The sequence below is a fragment of the Drosophila ananassae genome, chromosome 3R, assembly GCF_017639315.1.
Source record: "Drosophila ananassae strain 14024-0371.13 chromosome 3R, ASM1763931v2, whole genome shotgun sequence".
NCBI classification, from domain to species: domain Eukaryota; kingdom Metazoa; phylum Arthropoda; class Insecta; order Diptera; family Drosophilidae; genus Drosophila; species Drosophila ananassae.
The window spans coordinates 19,332,801-19,346,029 of NC_057930.1; the positions used below are offsets into that span (position 1 = coordinate 19,332,801).

The following is a 13,229-nucleotide window of genomic DNA, read 5'->3' on the forward strand; positions in this document are numbered from 1 at the left end:
AGTAAACAGGTCCAATAATCCTACAAGTTTTTACGAAAAAGTTTAGAAAATACAATTGTTCAATATTTTAAGATTTTTGAAGTATAGTCTAGAAAAGAGAAAATTTGAAACTAGATAAATTTCCAAAGAAATTTAGTACAAAAAAGTTTTTATTATCCTTAAGTTAAAAATTACTTTCTTTCAAAGGGTAACCTGTTTCATAGTATTAGGTATTTTTTGAATAAAAAAATATTAATCGTTTTCCCTTATTAATGAGTATAAATTAATAAAACTTAAAAAACAAATTAACTTTTTTAATACACAGGGTGCTTGCGGCAAACGAAGACCAGAAAAAAGTATACAATAAATCGATATAAGTTATCGTTATCAAACGGTCACCCTAAAAATTTGCTAGAAATTGGTAAGCTTTTATGTCTCAAAATTTGTTCTGAATCTAATTAAACGGCCCAAATCATACCCTCATACTAGCGTGGAATGTGGCGTCGAGTGTTAACGCTCGAGTAACTAGTATAGGTCGCTGGAAAAGTGTAGGCCTTCCACCAAGTGCAACGACGGGCGGAGCGCAGCCAACGCGTAGTTTCATCTTTGGGTCGACTGTGCCCCATGCCACTCAAAAGCAAAATATTACCCAATTTCGCCGAGTGCTACAATCAACGTGCCCCTAATAGTATAAAGTTAGTAATAAATAGTTAGACCCCAACGAGGGTCACCGATACAAAGAATTCCTGTTCGTCAAACGCCCAAAAAAAATTCGGCCGCCGTTTTTGTTGCTATTCTCGACATATGATTCAATAGGAGGAACAAGTGAGAACGATCGCTCTTGCCTCTCACCCTCTCTTTTGCTCCTCTAGTTTTTTGTAATAATTCTAAAAGTTGTTGCTGCCTGTGGTTGTAAGTGATATTTAAAAAATCTGTGGTGCATGGAGCGAAAGTCTGACTAAACCGAAAGCACCACCAACAACAACAACAACATCTATACTCACCATTAGTAGCAGCCGTCGCACAAATGGTCTTCCGTTTGTTGTTCCCATTTATGCAAACTGTTTTCATTATTTATTTATTTCTTTTTGGAAATCTGTTCGCAATTATTGCCGAGACGCCGATTGTGTTACGCTACTGACTGGAGGTGACTCAATGGGTTAAGCCTTCGGCGCACAGAGTCCACTAAACTATAGATATATCTCCAGTGTCTTATCAGCTAAGCCCGCTTATCAAAGGAGCACATCATTAGGTCCAAAGATATCCACTTCGTTACGTCGCAATATTCAAATATGAACTTTATAATTTCTAGCCAGAAACAAGGTCATAGTAGATGCTAATCTTTTGTCATTTAGTTCTACGTTTAAATAAGAAATAATACTAGCAGTACTTCCTTTAATTAATTATTAATCTGATATTCTTTTATTGCAGGGGGAGGTGCAGAAAGACGCTTTAACGATTTCTTTTCACCAGTTTTTCAAACTCATCTAAACGAACGAACCAATAACCACACATCAGCTGATCTCAGCGCATCGGAATCGGACGACAGGCGAAAACCCTATCACATCAGACCGACAGAATCGAGTCCAGACGAGAATCCCTTCGAGAAAATGGCTCACACACATCTGGGACGCGCCGTGAAAAACATTGAGGCGCCACGCCCACTAAAGACACAGTCACGCTCGTCGCTAAAGAATAGCTACCTGGTGATTGAGGAGCTGATTCAGTTGATTGACAATGTCACCGTGGGTCTGCAGTCGTGCAACACCACACCGGACTCGATAACGCTGCTCCTTCACAACCTGAGGGTTCACGGGCCGCAGCTGGAGGCCTTGTCCAAGGATACGCTTGATCGGGCCTTCGTCGTGTTTCGCAATGCTTCGCAGGACGAACGCCTTAACATAACGACGCGCCTTAAACTCCTCGAGCTAATTGAGCTGCGTGCCAAGAGCTGGGAGCATGACGACACAATCGCCTACTACAAGTCCAAGCAGCAAGTCTCTAACGTAGAGGTGATTAGATCCCAGCCTTTTTTTGTTCTATTTTTTTTATAAAAAAATACTTTTATCTTATAGCTTCCATCGGAACCGTATCCGTACGATGCCGGCGGACAGCCTGGCGGATTTCTTAGCACCTCCCCCACATTCGGCGTCAGCGGCGGTGTTGGCGGAGTTAATGTGGGTGCCGCCGCCGCTGCCGCCGCTTTCAATGTCGCCTCAGCAGCCGCCGCCGCCCAGGCAGCGGCCATTGCAGCCGTCGGCACACCCAACCAGCAGCACCTGCTGCTGCCACCCGGTGAGGTCATTCGTAACTCCGGCAAGTTCCTCAAGCCGACAAAGATTCCCGGCAAGACATATTGCAAGGACGAAGTGGTAATCCGCAATGCGGACTCCGGAAAGGGTAAGTAGTCCGGACTGAGACCCCATGATGAACTGATCTTTAAAAAGTATATTCCAAAAATCCCGTGGCCATAAAGTCATGGGTATCAAGGGTCGCCGCGTGCACATGATCGAGGAACTTAGCGAAACAATAATATCGTTTCAAAGAGGTAACCCACCGAATGTCGGTCTTGAGATTAAACCCACTGCATCCAAACCCATTTGGCACGCTTGAATCATTCGTTGGCAACTTGCACAAAATTAACTAAACCGAAATTCGCATGTCCCACCAGTTTTGGCCATTCAAATTGCATATAACCCATGTCCCGCCATCAAAAATGAGTTCTCATTGCTTTCATGCATTTGTATATAAATTCACAATCCAATACTGTTGATGTTATGAAAGTGACGATCTATTTATATTTGGGTTTAAGTTATTCATCGAAATGAGCGCTTAGTTTCTGGCAAATATTAACTAATTTCTTTTCGTTTAGTTAACCCCGGCGCCAAGGAGCGATTGGTGCAGATCACTGGTCCAGCTGAAGATAAAATAAAGTGAGTGTTGCAATTATTACAATTTAAAAACATAAAATAGTAATTGGGAAACGATAACCAAATGGCAACGATAGTCAGAAACATCTGTTAACACGCAACTGCAGCCGATTATCTGAAATCGCGGCCATTACACACATTGGAATTCGAAAAGCACATGTTTTGCAAATAAATAACACAGAATTTATCTTGTTTCTTAGCTACGCCAAACAACTAATGGAGGATACTATTAGACGAAACGCTTCCCCGGTCCGCTTGGAACCCGCTCCAGCCGCTGGGGGATCCTGCTCCTCACTGAACTCTTCCAATTCAGATGACGCCGTCGTGCAGCCGAGAACTCCGGGAGGCAGCGGATTGGCCAACCGGCTAAGCTTCAACTCGGCCCAGAACTTTATGACCGCCACGGCTGCTGCACAGCAGATCTCGCAGCACCACCAACAGCAGCAGCAGCAGCAACATCAGCAGCAGGTTGCCGCAGTGGCCGCCGCAGCGGCAGCAGCAGCGGCTCAGGCGCAGGCAACGGCTGCTGCCGGTAAAGTTTTGCGACCAAATCAGCAGCTGTTAATGCACTCATATTCCACAAACGATGCTTCCGTAGGTGAATACAAGTTCACGGTCAACGTGGGCCAGCACCTGATCAAGATAACCGGTGACTGCTGTGAGCTAGTGCGCGTAAGTATCGATGGCTCATGATTCCTTTGTATCTATAATTTATGAATTTATGTGTCCAGGTGGCCAAGCTCGTCCTGGATGACTATTTCAGCAGCTCGGAGTTCTTGGCTTCCATTGAGGCTGGCGCTGCCTTCGATGGAACCTCTTTGGTAAGCCCGGTGACTACCCCATCGACTCCGCTTCCCGGCGCTGGGCCGCCGCAATTCATGCTGCCTCTGGCAGATAGTGGCATTGGACTGAACTACGTCGCCTCGTCCAACAACAACGGCGACGTTGAGGACGAGGTGTTTGAGCCGAACAATGGCGGAACATCGTCGGCTAGCAATGGGCTGGCCAGGTCGCGCCGCAGCCACTTTTCGCGCAAGGAGTCCACGCCAGAGACGAAGTCAGCTCGCGAAAAGTTTGAGGTCGAAGAGCTGGCCGTCAATAATCCACTGAAGACAAACTCATGTAAGATTTAAGAACTAGACTCTTAATGGGATAATTAGAAATATCACCTGGGTACTAAATATTTTCTAAAATCTTTCATTTCGGGCAGCACGCGTTACTTACGATATTGAACACTTGATCTACTTCTCGAAAAGTCCCCATGCTTGGGCCCTGCCCACCGACTGGCAGAGAATGCTGGAAAAAACTCCGTCTATTCTCCGTAATAAGGTAATTCGAGCGCCAGTTGAGCCTGTCGAGCATTCCGTTGCTTCATCGAACCCCTTCGAATCCATTACCACCACCATTGCACCCAACTCATCAGTAATAACAATTCCAACTGCGCCAACAGCAGACAGTACTTGTAACACTTCCACAACCACCACCTCCACCATCACCGCCGCTGGAAGTGATGTTGTTATTGATCTAACCGTAACTAACAAACTACCAAAGGGAATCATCGATCGGGACGTCCGTCGCATTCCCAAGCCATCGGCTCTGTCCGATCGGAATCTGTACAATAAGCAGTTACAAATTATAACTAATACCATGGGCGGGTCGCTGGCAGCCCAGGGCAAGAGTCGTCAGCAGTCGCAAGTGAAGGCCATCTTTCAGCGCTACACCGAAGACGATGAGTTCGCCTTGGCTCTGTGCGATGGTCTGCCAGAGCTGAACAACAATAGAGCTTATGTTTAAGTTGTTCTTTAACATTTTTCATATACCATTACCATTTTAAGCTAAAAGAAGGCTGATTATTTCTGTTGTTTTTAAGTTTTGAGAAATACTCGCATACCTTATTTTTTGATAAACTTCCTTATAAACATCTCATTATTCTTAACCTTATCTTAGAGCCTGCCATTGTTGCAGTATTACTTAATTTTTTATTTTATCCTCAAGGACCTGCCATCGATGCTTGCGAAACTGAAACCAAAATGTAGCTCTTAAGCTAAAGCTAAACAATTTCAAGATATATCATTATCAATATCATCCAGTCATTTAGTTATAGATACGCCAACGACACAATAACAAAGAAGCGAAACCATTTGCTAGTCTTAGACACGTAAATGATAAAAACTAAAAGAAAAAAAAAGAAACCGAAATGGATAATCTGTGTTTTGGCTGTGAAACAGATTTAAGTCTTTCATAGAAGTTAACCGAACCGCGTTTAAGCTGTTCCATTTATAATACTTACTTACTAACAGAAACCACACAAAAACACACTCGAATTCACAACCACATTATCGAATCTGTAATTAATTCTTTAATAAGACTTATAACAACTGTAATAATACAAGCAATATCTGGGAAGAATGTAACAAACTTAGTTTTAAGCGTTTTACTCCCCCTAATACTCAATTCGATTTACATACGATTCCAATAAACGTGAGGACTTTGAAAGTCCGAAACAAAGCTTGGCTGGGTTTAACTGACATTGCATTGTAAATTGTGTATAACCACCGAATATCCATAATATTGAACTGCTAACTCACCCCAAGCACGCTCATGAAACCAGCTTTGGCATTAAACTGTCTCACATGTACATATCTATGTTTGTCCAAGGTAAGCTAGATAACTTCTAAGACACCCTTTAGTTCCAAAGAGTTTATTAAAATCATATACTTCTTTGTTTGCCACCAGGATCTGCAGGATGAGAGCCAACGCTTCGATGGTGACAAGTATTTGGCTAGCATTAAGACTGCTACCAAGCGAGACATTGTGGCAGCTGACGAAGCTGAGACCCTGGATGAGTAACTGAGACCGACAGGTGTTCGTTCCACACTGACAATATAGATAATTCACACTACATTATCAATGTTCGGCGCAAGGAGACTCAGTTTATCCATCCTTCAATGCTTTTAGCACTAGCTTCACCACCTAACAAACGCAAAAACAAAACGACCAAAAAAAACAAAAAAATCAAAATAATTAAATTTATTGAAAAAAACAAATATTGAGTAAACTCAATGATAAACTAACCCTAGAGATTAGAAACGACAAACAATCAAATCTTTCAAAATAACTAGAAAATTCAACGAAGCTCTTAGTTAAGTTCAATCGAAATGGGAACGAAAGTTTCCAATATTTACTAATTTTTATAAAAAAAAAAAAAAGGAAAGAAAATGCAGCTATCTGGACAGGCTCGAAGCAATTGTTGCGAAGCGGCCAAGTCTGAAATGGCCTGAATTAAATGAAATGCATTTTTAGTGACTCAATAGAGATTGAAACATTTTTTATTTGAAATTAGTTTCTCATGTTTCTTAAAAAAAAACTTTGTTTCGCCCAAAAACCAAACGACCAAACAATTCTCAAAACTGAAAAGAAAATGTATTAATTCATGTGTGTTTTTATTATTTAGATTTCTTTTTGAAACTTGCTCTGAATATCATTTTCAAGATTTTCAATTGTATTTTTGTTTTCTCTAGTCTATGCATCATACTATTTTTTATCAAATTTTGTTTCGATTCAATGTGAGAGGATATAACAAACGAAAACAACACCAAAATTCTTTGAATTTCTGTTTATGATTTAGTTAATTTATTTAATTTATTTTGTAAAAAAAAATACAAATCATATATTCTTCAAAAATATATTCGCAAGGAATAATAAAATGGAATCAAGATCAAAAATGGATTTTTGTTTATTTTCTGTTATTTCCCTTATCCCAAAAACACTAAACACTATTTATTATTTAGTTAGTTATAGTACAATATATTCAACATATACAACAAAACCGTAAATACAACATTAATTAAAGAGTTGATATGTATATTAGAATATTGGCTAGGGAGTTAACCGATTGAACCACGACCACGACGAATGTGCGACTAGAAGTATGTGCTCCAAGTTGAATAACAAGTCAAGTTCAAAGAGATGGCCTTAACATCACAATTGGTAAATAGTTTCAGATTGGTTATTTTCTCAGTGTACTTGGCTGCCCAAAAGAGGCCGACGGTCCACGAATGGGCTCTGCATTGAGCTTTTGCGTTTGGAAAGAGAATGATAATTAGTCGGGGGACTGATGACAGAGTGCCCGTCACATGCAAACGGACAGGAATGGGGATAAATACACAACACCAAGACATCAACAATAGCATGCTCAACCAGATCAACTTGACTCAATATTCACATACATCGAGGTGTGATATGTGGATCGCTGGGCGGGGGACATGTTCAGGTTGCCCTGGTGCTTCCGGTTGTAGGCCCATATGGCGCACGTTGCCAGCAAAGAAACTGAAATAATACATATGTTAGTGTAAATGAAGACTACATCCATAATTTGATGGAACTTACTCAGCAGGAAGAACATGAAGAAGATCTGCAGCCAGAAATGACTGCCTCCGCTGCTGTCCACTATCATTCCGGCCACCACGGTGACCACTGCTAGTCCCAGATTCTGCACAGACTGGCAACTGAAATAAAAATCATTTAAAACTCTGCTAAAGATTAACTCTCATAGCCACTCACAAGCCATAGGCCGTGCCCAGTTGGTATTCGGGCACAATAAGGGATACCAGAGGCCACAGACTGGCTGCCAGCATCGAGTAGGATAGGCCCATGATGCTCATGCCGATGTAGGGGTCCAGGTGAGTGAAGGTCAGCAGGAAGTGGGCCAGCAGCGTGGATATGGTGGCGCAGAACACCCAGGTCACATTCCTGCCCACCTTGTCGATCACAAAGCCAAACAAGGGGGATGCTATTGCCGAGATCAGGTAGACTATAGAGTTGACGGTGTTGGCCTCGTCCGGGGTCATGTGGAAGTGGTTGACGAAGAAGGACTGCCCCAGCGCCACAAATGGAAATATGGCCACGTAATAGGCAACGCACACCACCGACACCATCCAGAAGTCCAGTTTAAAAGTTACTATGTCACTCAGCTTGGCGATCTCCCCGCCAGGATTGTTGTTTCGCTTCAGAATTCGTTCCGCTCGTTTGTCCATCCATCCTGGAGAAGAAAAGGATTACAATAATAGTAACAGCAATGGCTTAGTGACACCTACCTAGGATCAGAGTGCACAGCAAGGACATAACACAAGTGGAGGAGGCCAGGAACAGAGCTACTCCCAGTCCGGTATAGCCAGAGTACGATTTCGAGACGTAGCCGTAGAGAGGTTGCATTATCCAGAAGTTGACGGTACTGCCGAAGCGCGCCACCGACAACTGGAGTCCGAAGACCATGTTCAGCTCCTTGCCCTTGAACCACAGCACCGCATAGCTGTTTTGGGCCACAGCCAGCGACTCAGCCCCAATGCCGAACACAAATCGTCCCACGATCATCAGCCAGAAGTGGCCCAGCACTCCGCCGGTGGCGAAGATGAGCTGGCCCACCAACACGATCAGCATGTAGATGATGGTGCCCAGGCGGATGCCGAAGACCCGATCGATCAGGAAGCCTCCCACAAAGCACAGCACAATGTTTGGCCATGAGTAGATGGAGTAGATGAGGGTGAACTCGGTGGAGTTCAGGTCCAGCTCCTTCTGAAATACATCCTGCAGAGCGCCAGGATTGTCGTAGCAGAAATAGGAACCTAAAAATATTAAATATATATTTTATGTCTCTGTATTAATCACTAAAGATAAATATTTCGGCTATTATCTATAAATTCTGGCATAGGCATTTCCATTTTTTCCTTATCTTATCTCGAAAAAAAGGATTTCTTTTGTTGAATAAAGAGTCCAGAAGTCATTTGTGTGAAACACAAAGGGGGTTTCTGTATGAGGTTTCTTCTATAAACTCATATCTCTATAATTCTAGTCTTTAGTGTCAATTTCTTAAAATATTTATTATATAATTTCTCCTAAAATATGTATCCTTCTTAAAGTAATTATGAAAGTAAAATTTAAGATACAAGTTTCAGATACAAGTAATATCAATCAGAAATATCCTCCATTATTTCTCCATTGTTTTTGAGATTTTTTTTAAAACTTAAATATTAAAAACAAGAATTTAAAGAATCCTAGTTGATGGAAACTCACCGAATCCCAGGAGGCACATAAACAACAGCGCCAGAAAGCGATGCGGAGTGCTCGAGGGGTCGCAGCATCCTGGATCCTTGGGTGGACACGCTAATTCCGTGTCCTTGGCACTGCGACGTCGCACCACGGGATGGACCTCCTCGTCGCCGCTGCTGCAGCTACTGCTGTTGGAGGTATCGACAATGGGTTTGCGTTCCTCGCGTGACATGGCTCGTCCCGGTGACAAGGTGACAGGAATGACAGGAAATTTGAGTTTGTGCGATGGTAATTGCTTTTTGTTACTCGTTCCCTGGAATGCTTATCCTCCCGGTTGCTGAGGGCGGTGGGTGGTGGGTGGTGGACTATGGGCGATGGTCGACGGATAGGGTGCTGGGCTGTGGCCCTACTGTTGTTGCTTATCACTAGACCACACCATATCGCAGTTGTTGTTGTTGTTGTTGCTGTTGCTGGAGCTGCTGTATGTATGTGGGTATTGATTATTCCCACAGATGGAGACGATGGATGGTCGATAGGGTGGGGGAGGTTGATGGTTATCTGCAATAAAGCTACGTTTTAAAATTGCATTCCGCAAATTATCCTCACGCATACACACACACGCACACACACTGCCAGGTGGTTTCAGGTGTGAGATGGTAGTTATGTATGTATGTATCTATGTAAACATTTTAGATCTTGTTGCTCATTTGTTTACTAACGGTAAATAGTTAATCAATTAAGCGCATGCAGTGTGTTTCGGCTTTAACGTGGCCTGCCCACCTGATTTAGGGCTTATTTACGTTGTTTGCACATTGATACACACACATAAGAGAATCAACTATTTCTATGTAAGTGCTGTATGCAAAACGAGCGTATTAAATCGGCTAGAAATCAAATACCCCACTGTTATCAAAGGTAACAGTTAACGTCATTCTAATTAATCACTAGCCCACGGTCTTATTTTGCATTATTTACACTTGACTTTTCTTGTGACGGAGGTCGTTTACAAATCGCTAAATAGTTTCATTTTTTAGTTATTTACTTTAAAAACAAGGAAATATTTCCTATTACTCAATATATAATGAGGAAAGCGGCTGGATCTGTTTAAAAAAAAATGTTGGAACTCACGGTATATTTCCGTCTCCGGTCAGGAGAAGAATGTTCGATTTGTAACTGACAATTACTGCAGGGCTGAAAAATAAAAATGTACTGTTATCGATATACCATGGCTGTTGGGTAGCCCTAGCCCCTTTTTAAATTCCAAATATTTTGTTCTTTTTTAAAACGATATAATTTTCAATTAGTATTAAATATAAATTTTAATTTTTGGTACCAAGTTTAAAACATAATGTCATCTTAAGAATCTATCTTAATAGAAATGGTAGGACATATTCAAAACAATAAGCTTAAGGTATTTAAATGTTTGCAATATCATCAATTTAAGCCTTTTTGAAAGAATTATTGCTTAATTTAGAAGAAAATAAAAGAAATTACAATGAAAATTTTATAATTTGTTATTCCCGCACTATCAGATATATCTTTTTATCCGATAGATTCGAACAGTGCTGGTAAACGCCGCCTTAGCATCAGGTGGCAACCGTATCATTCATCAGCCTGTTTACACCATCAAAACAATTCGTATTATTATTTAAAGCAGCCCAAAGTTCAATGTTATTGAGATCTGCACAGAGGAAACTGGATCAGCAGCTGGGGGCACAGCAATAAGTATGTAAGTGGGAGTTCCAGAGCACTGTCTGTGCCATATCTGCTCCCAGAAGGGATTGTGGGCGGTGTAAACGCGCCCAAAATCAGTTGTTTCCAACAATGTTGTCTTCGCACAACGCAAATTTATTCATAGACTTTCTGTTACATTTTAATGCGACTTGGTGTAGCTAAACACGTTTTATATGCTTCCATGTACACATTTCGTGATGACAACAAAAGGAACTAGTGACTAGCGACCCGAGATGGCGGCGATAAAGGTGAGTACCTGCTAAGAGAACAACAACAATGACTTAATGCGTTGTAATGTGATCGCAGAACATCACCCTGGGCATTATGTATGGCCTGTGGGACAGCATACGTGGCATGACTCTGGTCCTGCACATAGACGACGAGGTCAACCGACAGAATGCAGAGTTGGAACTTCGGCAGAAGGATCGCTATGAAAGGGCCAAGAGATCCCCGTCGCCTGTACCCAGCTCGGCGGCTGCCATGATCAGGGAGGAATACGCAAAGCGTGCAGAGGAGAACTCCGACGAGCGCAGTTTGCAGAAGATGCTCAACAAGAAACCCGCCGCCAAGGAGCAGCACCCCCAGGGGTATGTGACCAATAATTTAGGATATTCCTCGAAACTCTGACTAACTTATTACGCACTTGTTGCAGCGAGAAGAAGATAGCTAAGAAGCTGTTCAAGTGCTGCATGCTGAACGGCGGCTTCACCTGGCTGAGCATAGTCCTGTTTGAGTCAGCCCTGCTGCCCGCTCTCAAGTTCTGTCTCACCATTTTCTACGGAGCCCAGTCGGAAACATTGCCTGTGGTTTGGGGCTGGCTTCATCCTATTCTGTCGCTGCTTTTCGGCATGATGTGGGTACTGCCCATCTTTATGCTGTCGAAGATTGTCAGCTCACTGTGGTTCGCAGACATCGCCAATGCCGCCTATCGGGTTCGCAAGGGTCGTCCACAGCTCATACCCGGGATCAGCAAGCTGGTGGCAGACTTCCTTTTCAGCATGGTAGTTCAAGTACTGTTCCTGGTGCAGAGTATGCTGGTCAACCTGGTGCCAGTTAGATATGTGGGGTCCTCGCTCTGCTTCGTCCACCTGTGCCTTCTCTACTCGCTGTACTCTTTTGAGTACAAGTGGTTTAACATGGGTTGGGAGCTACACCGCCGGCTCACCTACATTGAAAAGAACTGGCCGTATTTCTTCGGATTCGGCATCCCGCTGACAGTGCTCACAAACCTATCCAGCTCGGTGATTGTCAGCAGCTGCATCTTCTCCATTTTCTTTCCTCTATTCATACTCAGCGGCAATGAGGCAAAGCCCATTGTGGACACCACGTAAGTGTTTTGTTTATGTAATGCAGTAAGACTTCTCTAAATTGAATCGCTTTGTCGACAAAGATATTATTTAATTTTTAAATATTTATTTTGCTCATCAAAGGAAAACTATTTTAAAACTCATGCTTATTCTCTTTATTTTGTGTATACCAATACTTTGTTACAGAAATTTCTTTGTTTCGATTTAAAGCTATTCTACTGTACTTTAAACTATAAATAACTGACCAATTTTTTTTTCGCCCAGTGAGGTCTCGCTGCGTCTCTTCTCCCCGGTGGTCTTCATCTCGAACCTTTGCTTCGGTGGCAATCCGTGGAGCAAGGCCAATCGCTTGAGCGCAATGCAACGGCAGCAATATGAGCTGCAGCAACGTCAGCGACAGCTTCAGAAGGAGGAGCAGCTGTTGAAGCAGCGTAAGCAGCAATATCTCCAGCAGCAGCGCATGCAGCAGGAGCAACAAATGCGACGGGATAGGTCCCATTCAAGATCGCATACTCCCCAGCTGGGTTCACACCGATATGCCCAGGCGCCCGTATTCGATGCGGGACGGGTGCGCGATTCCTCCGCTTCATCTACACATAGCTCGACCTCGCCGAGCATCAGCAGCCATCGGCCGCCGCCTTACTATGGGAACTCCTTGCGCGGAGCCGCACCGCTGGTGCCAACACCTGTGCCAGGAGCACCCAAAGCGCCCCTAACTCCGCCGGTGATACGGCAGGAGTCGGGGCCAGACGACTGGAATTTGTGAGATTTGTGCTTATACACTCAACGTAGGCTCTAGCTATATATCTACATATATATATATGTAATTCGATCGTGTTATGAACGTATCATTTACCTTTCTAACCATCGTGAACTGTGTAAGTTAAAGATAACTCTAGGTCTACGCATAATGACAATGTTCGCTAGTCGACACCGCCACCGCCACGACTATATATACATATATATACTAAGAATCGTATATGTTTAAATGCGGCTCGCGCAACAGCTGCATAATCGTTTAGATGTTTATTTTAGGCGGCGTTTTTCTCTTTGATTTTTTGCTCGTAGGGTCTATACTCTACATTTAAAATTGCGACGGGCGTAAAGTTCATTAAGTGTATAATTAATTAATCAAAATAAAAATAGTTTTGTACTTTCGTCTAACAGTGTTGTTGTTCTTTATATAGAAACTGATCCATGAATCGTTATCTATAATTGGTCTGGGGCTGAT

General features: G+C 42.8%; 3 protein-coding genes across 9 annotated transcripts; 2 read left to right on the forward strand and 1 right to left on the reverse strand.

Moving 5' to 3' along the window:
* The first annotated feature begins 307 nt into the window (after positions 1–307).
* Positions 308–6,638, forward strand: LOC6497239 (eukaryotic translation initiation factor 4E-binding protein Mextli). 6 transcript variants are annotated; one of them, XM_032451719.2, is made up of 10 exons: positions 310–400; positions 1,411–1,991; positions 2,055–2,379; positions 2,456–2,527; positions 2,852–2,912; positions 3,110–3,441; positions 3,508–3,581; positions 3,641–4,031; positions 4,120–4,238; positions 5,646–6,638. In XM_032451719.2, exons 2-10 carry the CDS (start codon positions 1,590–1,592, stop codon positions 5,757–5,759), a joined length of 1,890 nt encoding a protein of 629 aa, XP_032307610.1. In that variant the 5' UTR covers positions 310–400; positions 1,411–1,589; the 3' UTR covers positions 5,760–6,638. The 6 variants fall into 6 exon arrangements, with proteins under 6 accessions (XP_014761572.1, XP_014761570.1, XP_032307610.1 ...); XM_014906084.3 differs by lacking the exon at positions 5,646–6,638 and adding an exon at positions 4,905–5,418 and having other exon boundaries at positions 309–400; positions 3,110–3,581; XM_001962459.4 differs by having other exon boundaries at positions 3,110–3,581.
* On the reverse strand, positions 6,109–10,183 carry LOC6498300 (major facilitator superfamily domain-containing protein 1). The gene is made up of 7 exons (XM_001962458.4): positions 10,086–10,183; positions 8,982–9,515; positions 8,006–8,533; positions 7,473–7,950; positions 7,299–7,417; positions 7,139–7,238; positions 6,109–6,984 (listed from the first exon to the last, which is right to left on the reverse strand). Exons 2-7 carry the CDS (start codon positions 9,187–9,189, stop codon positions 6,927–6,929), a joined length of 1,491 nt encoding a protein of 496 aa, XP_001962494.2. The 5' UTR covers positions 9,190–9,515; positions 10,086–10,183; the 3' UTR covers positions 6,109–6,926.
* A 348-nt stretch (positions 10,184–10,531) lies between these two features.
* Positions 10,532–13,164, forward strand: LOC6497240 (etoposide-induced protein 2.4). Of its 2 annotated transcripts, none has more exons than XM_014906091.3 (5): positions 10,532–10,686; positions 10,902–10,939; positions 10,998–11,278; positions 11,344–12,018; positions 12,263–13,164. In XM_014906091.3, the coding sequence occupies exons 2-5, from the start codon at positions 10,925–10,927 to the stop codon at positions 12,762–12,764; spliced, it is 1,473 nt and encodes a 490-aa protein (XP_014761577.1). In that variant the 5' UTR covers positions 10,532–10,686; positions 10,902–10,924; the 3' UTR covers positions 12,765–13,164. The 2 variants fall into 2 exon arrangements, with proteins under 2 accessions (XP_014761577.1, XP_014761576.1); XM_014906090.3 differs by having other exon boundaries at positions 10,538–10,682.
* Positions 13,165–13,229: the final 65 nt, after the last annotated feature.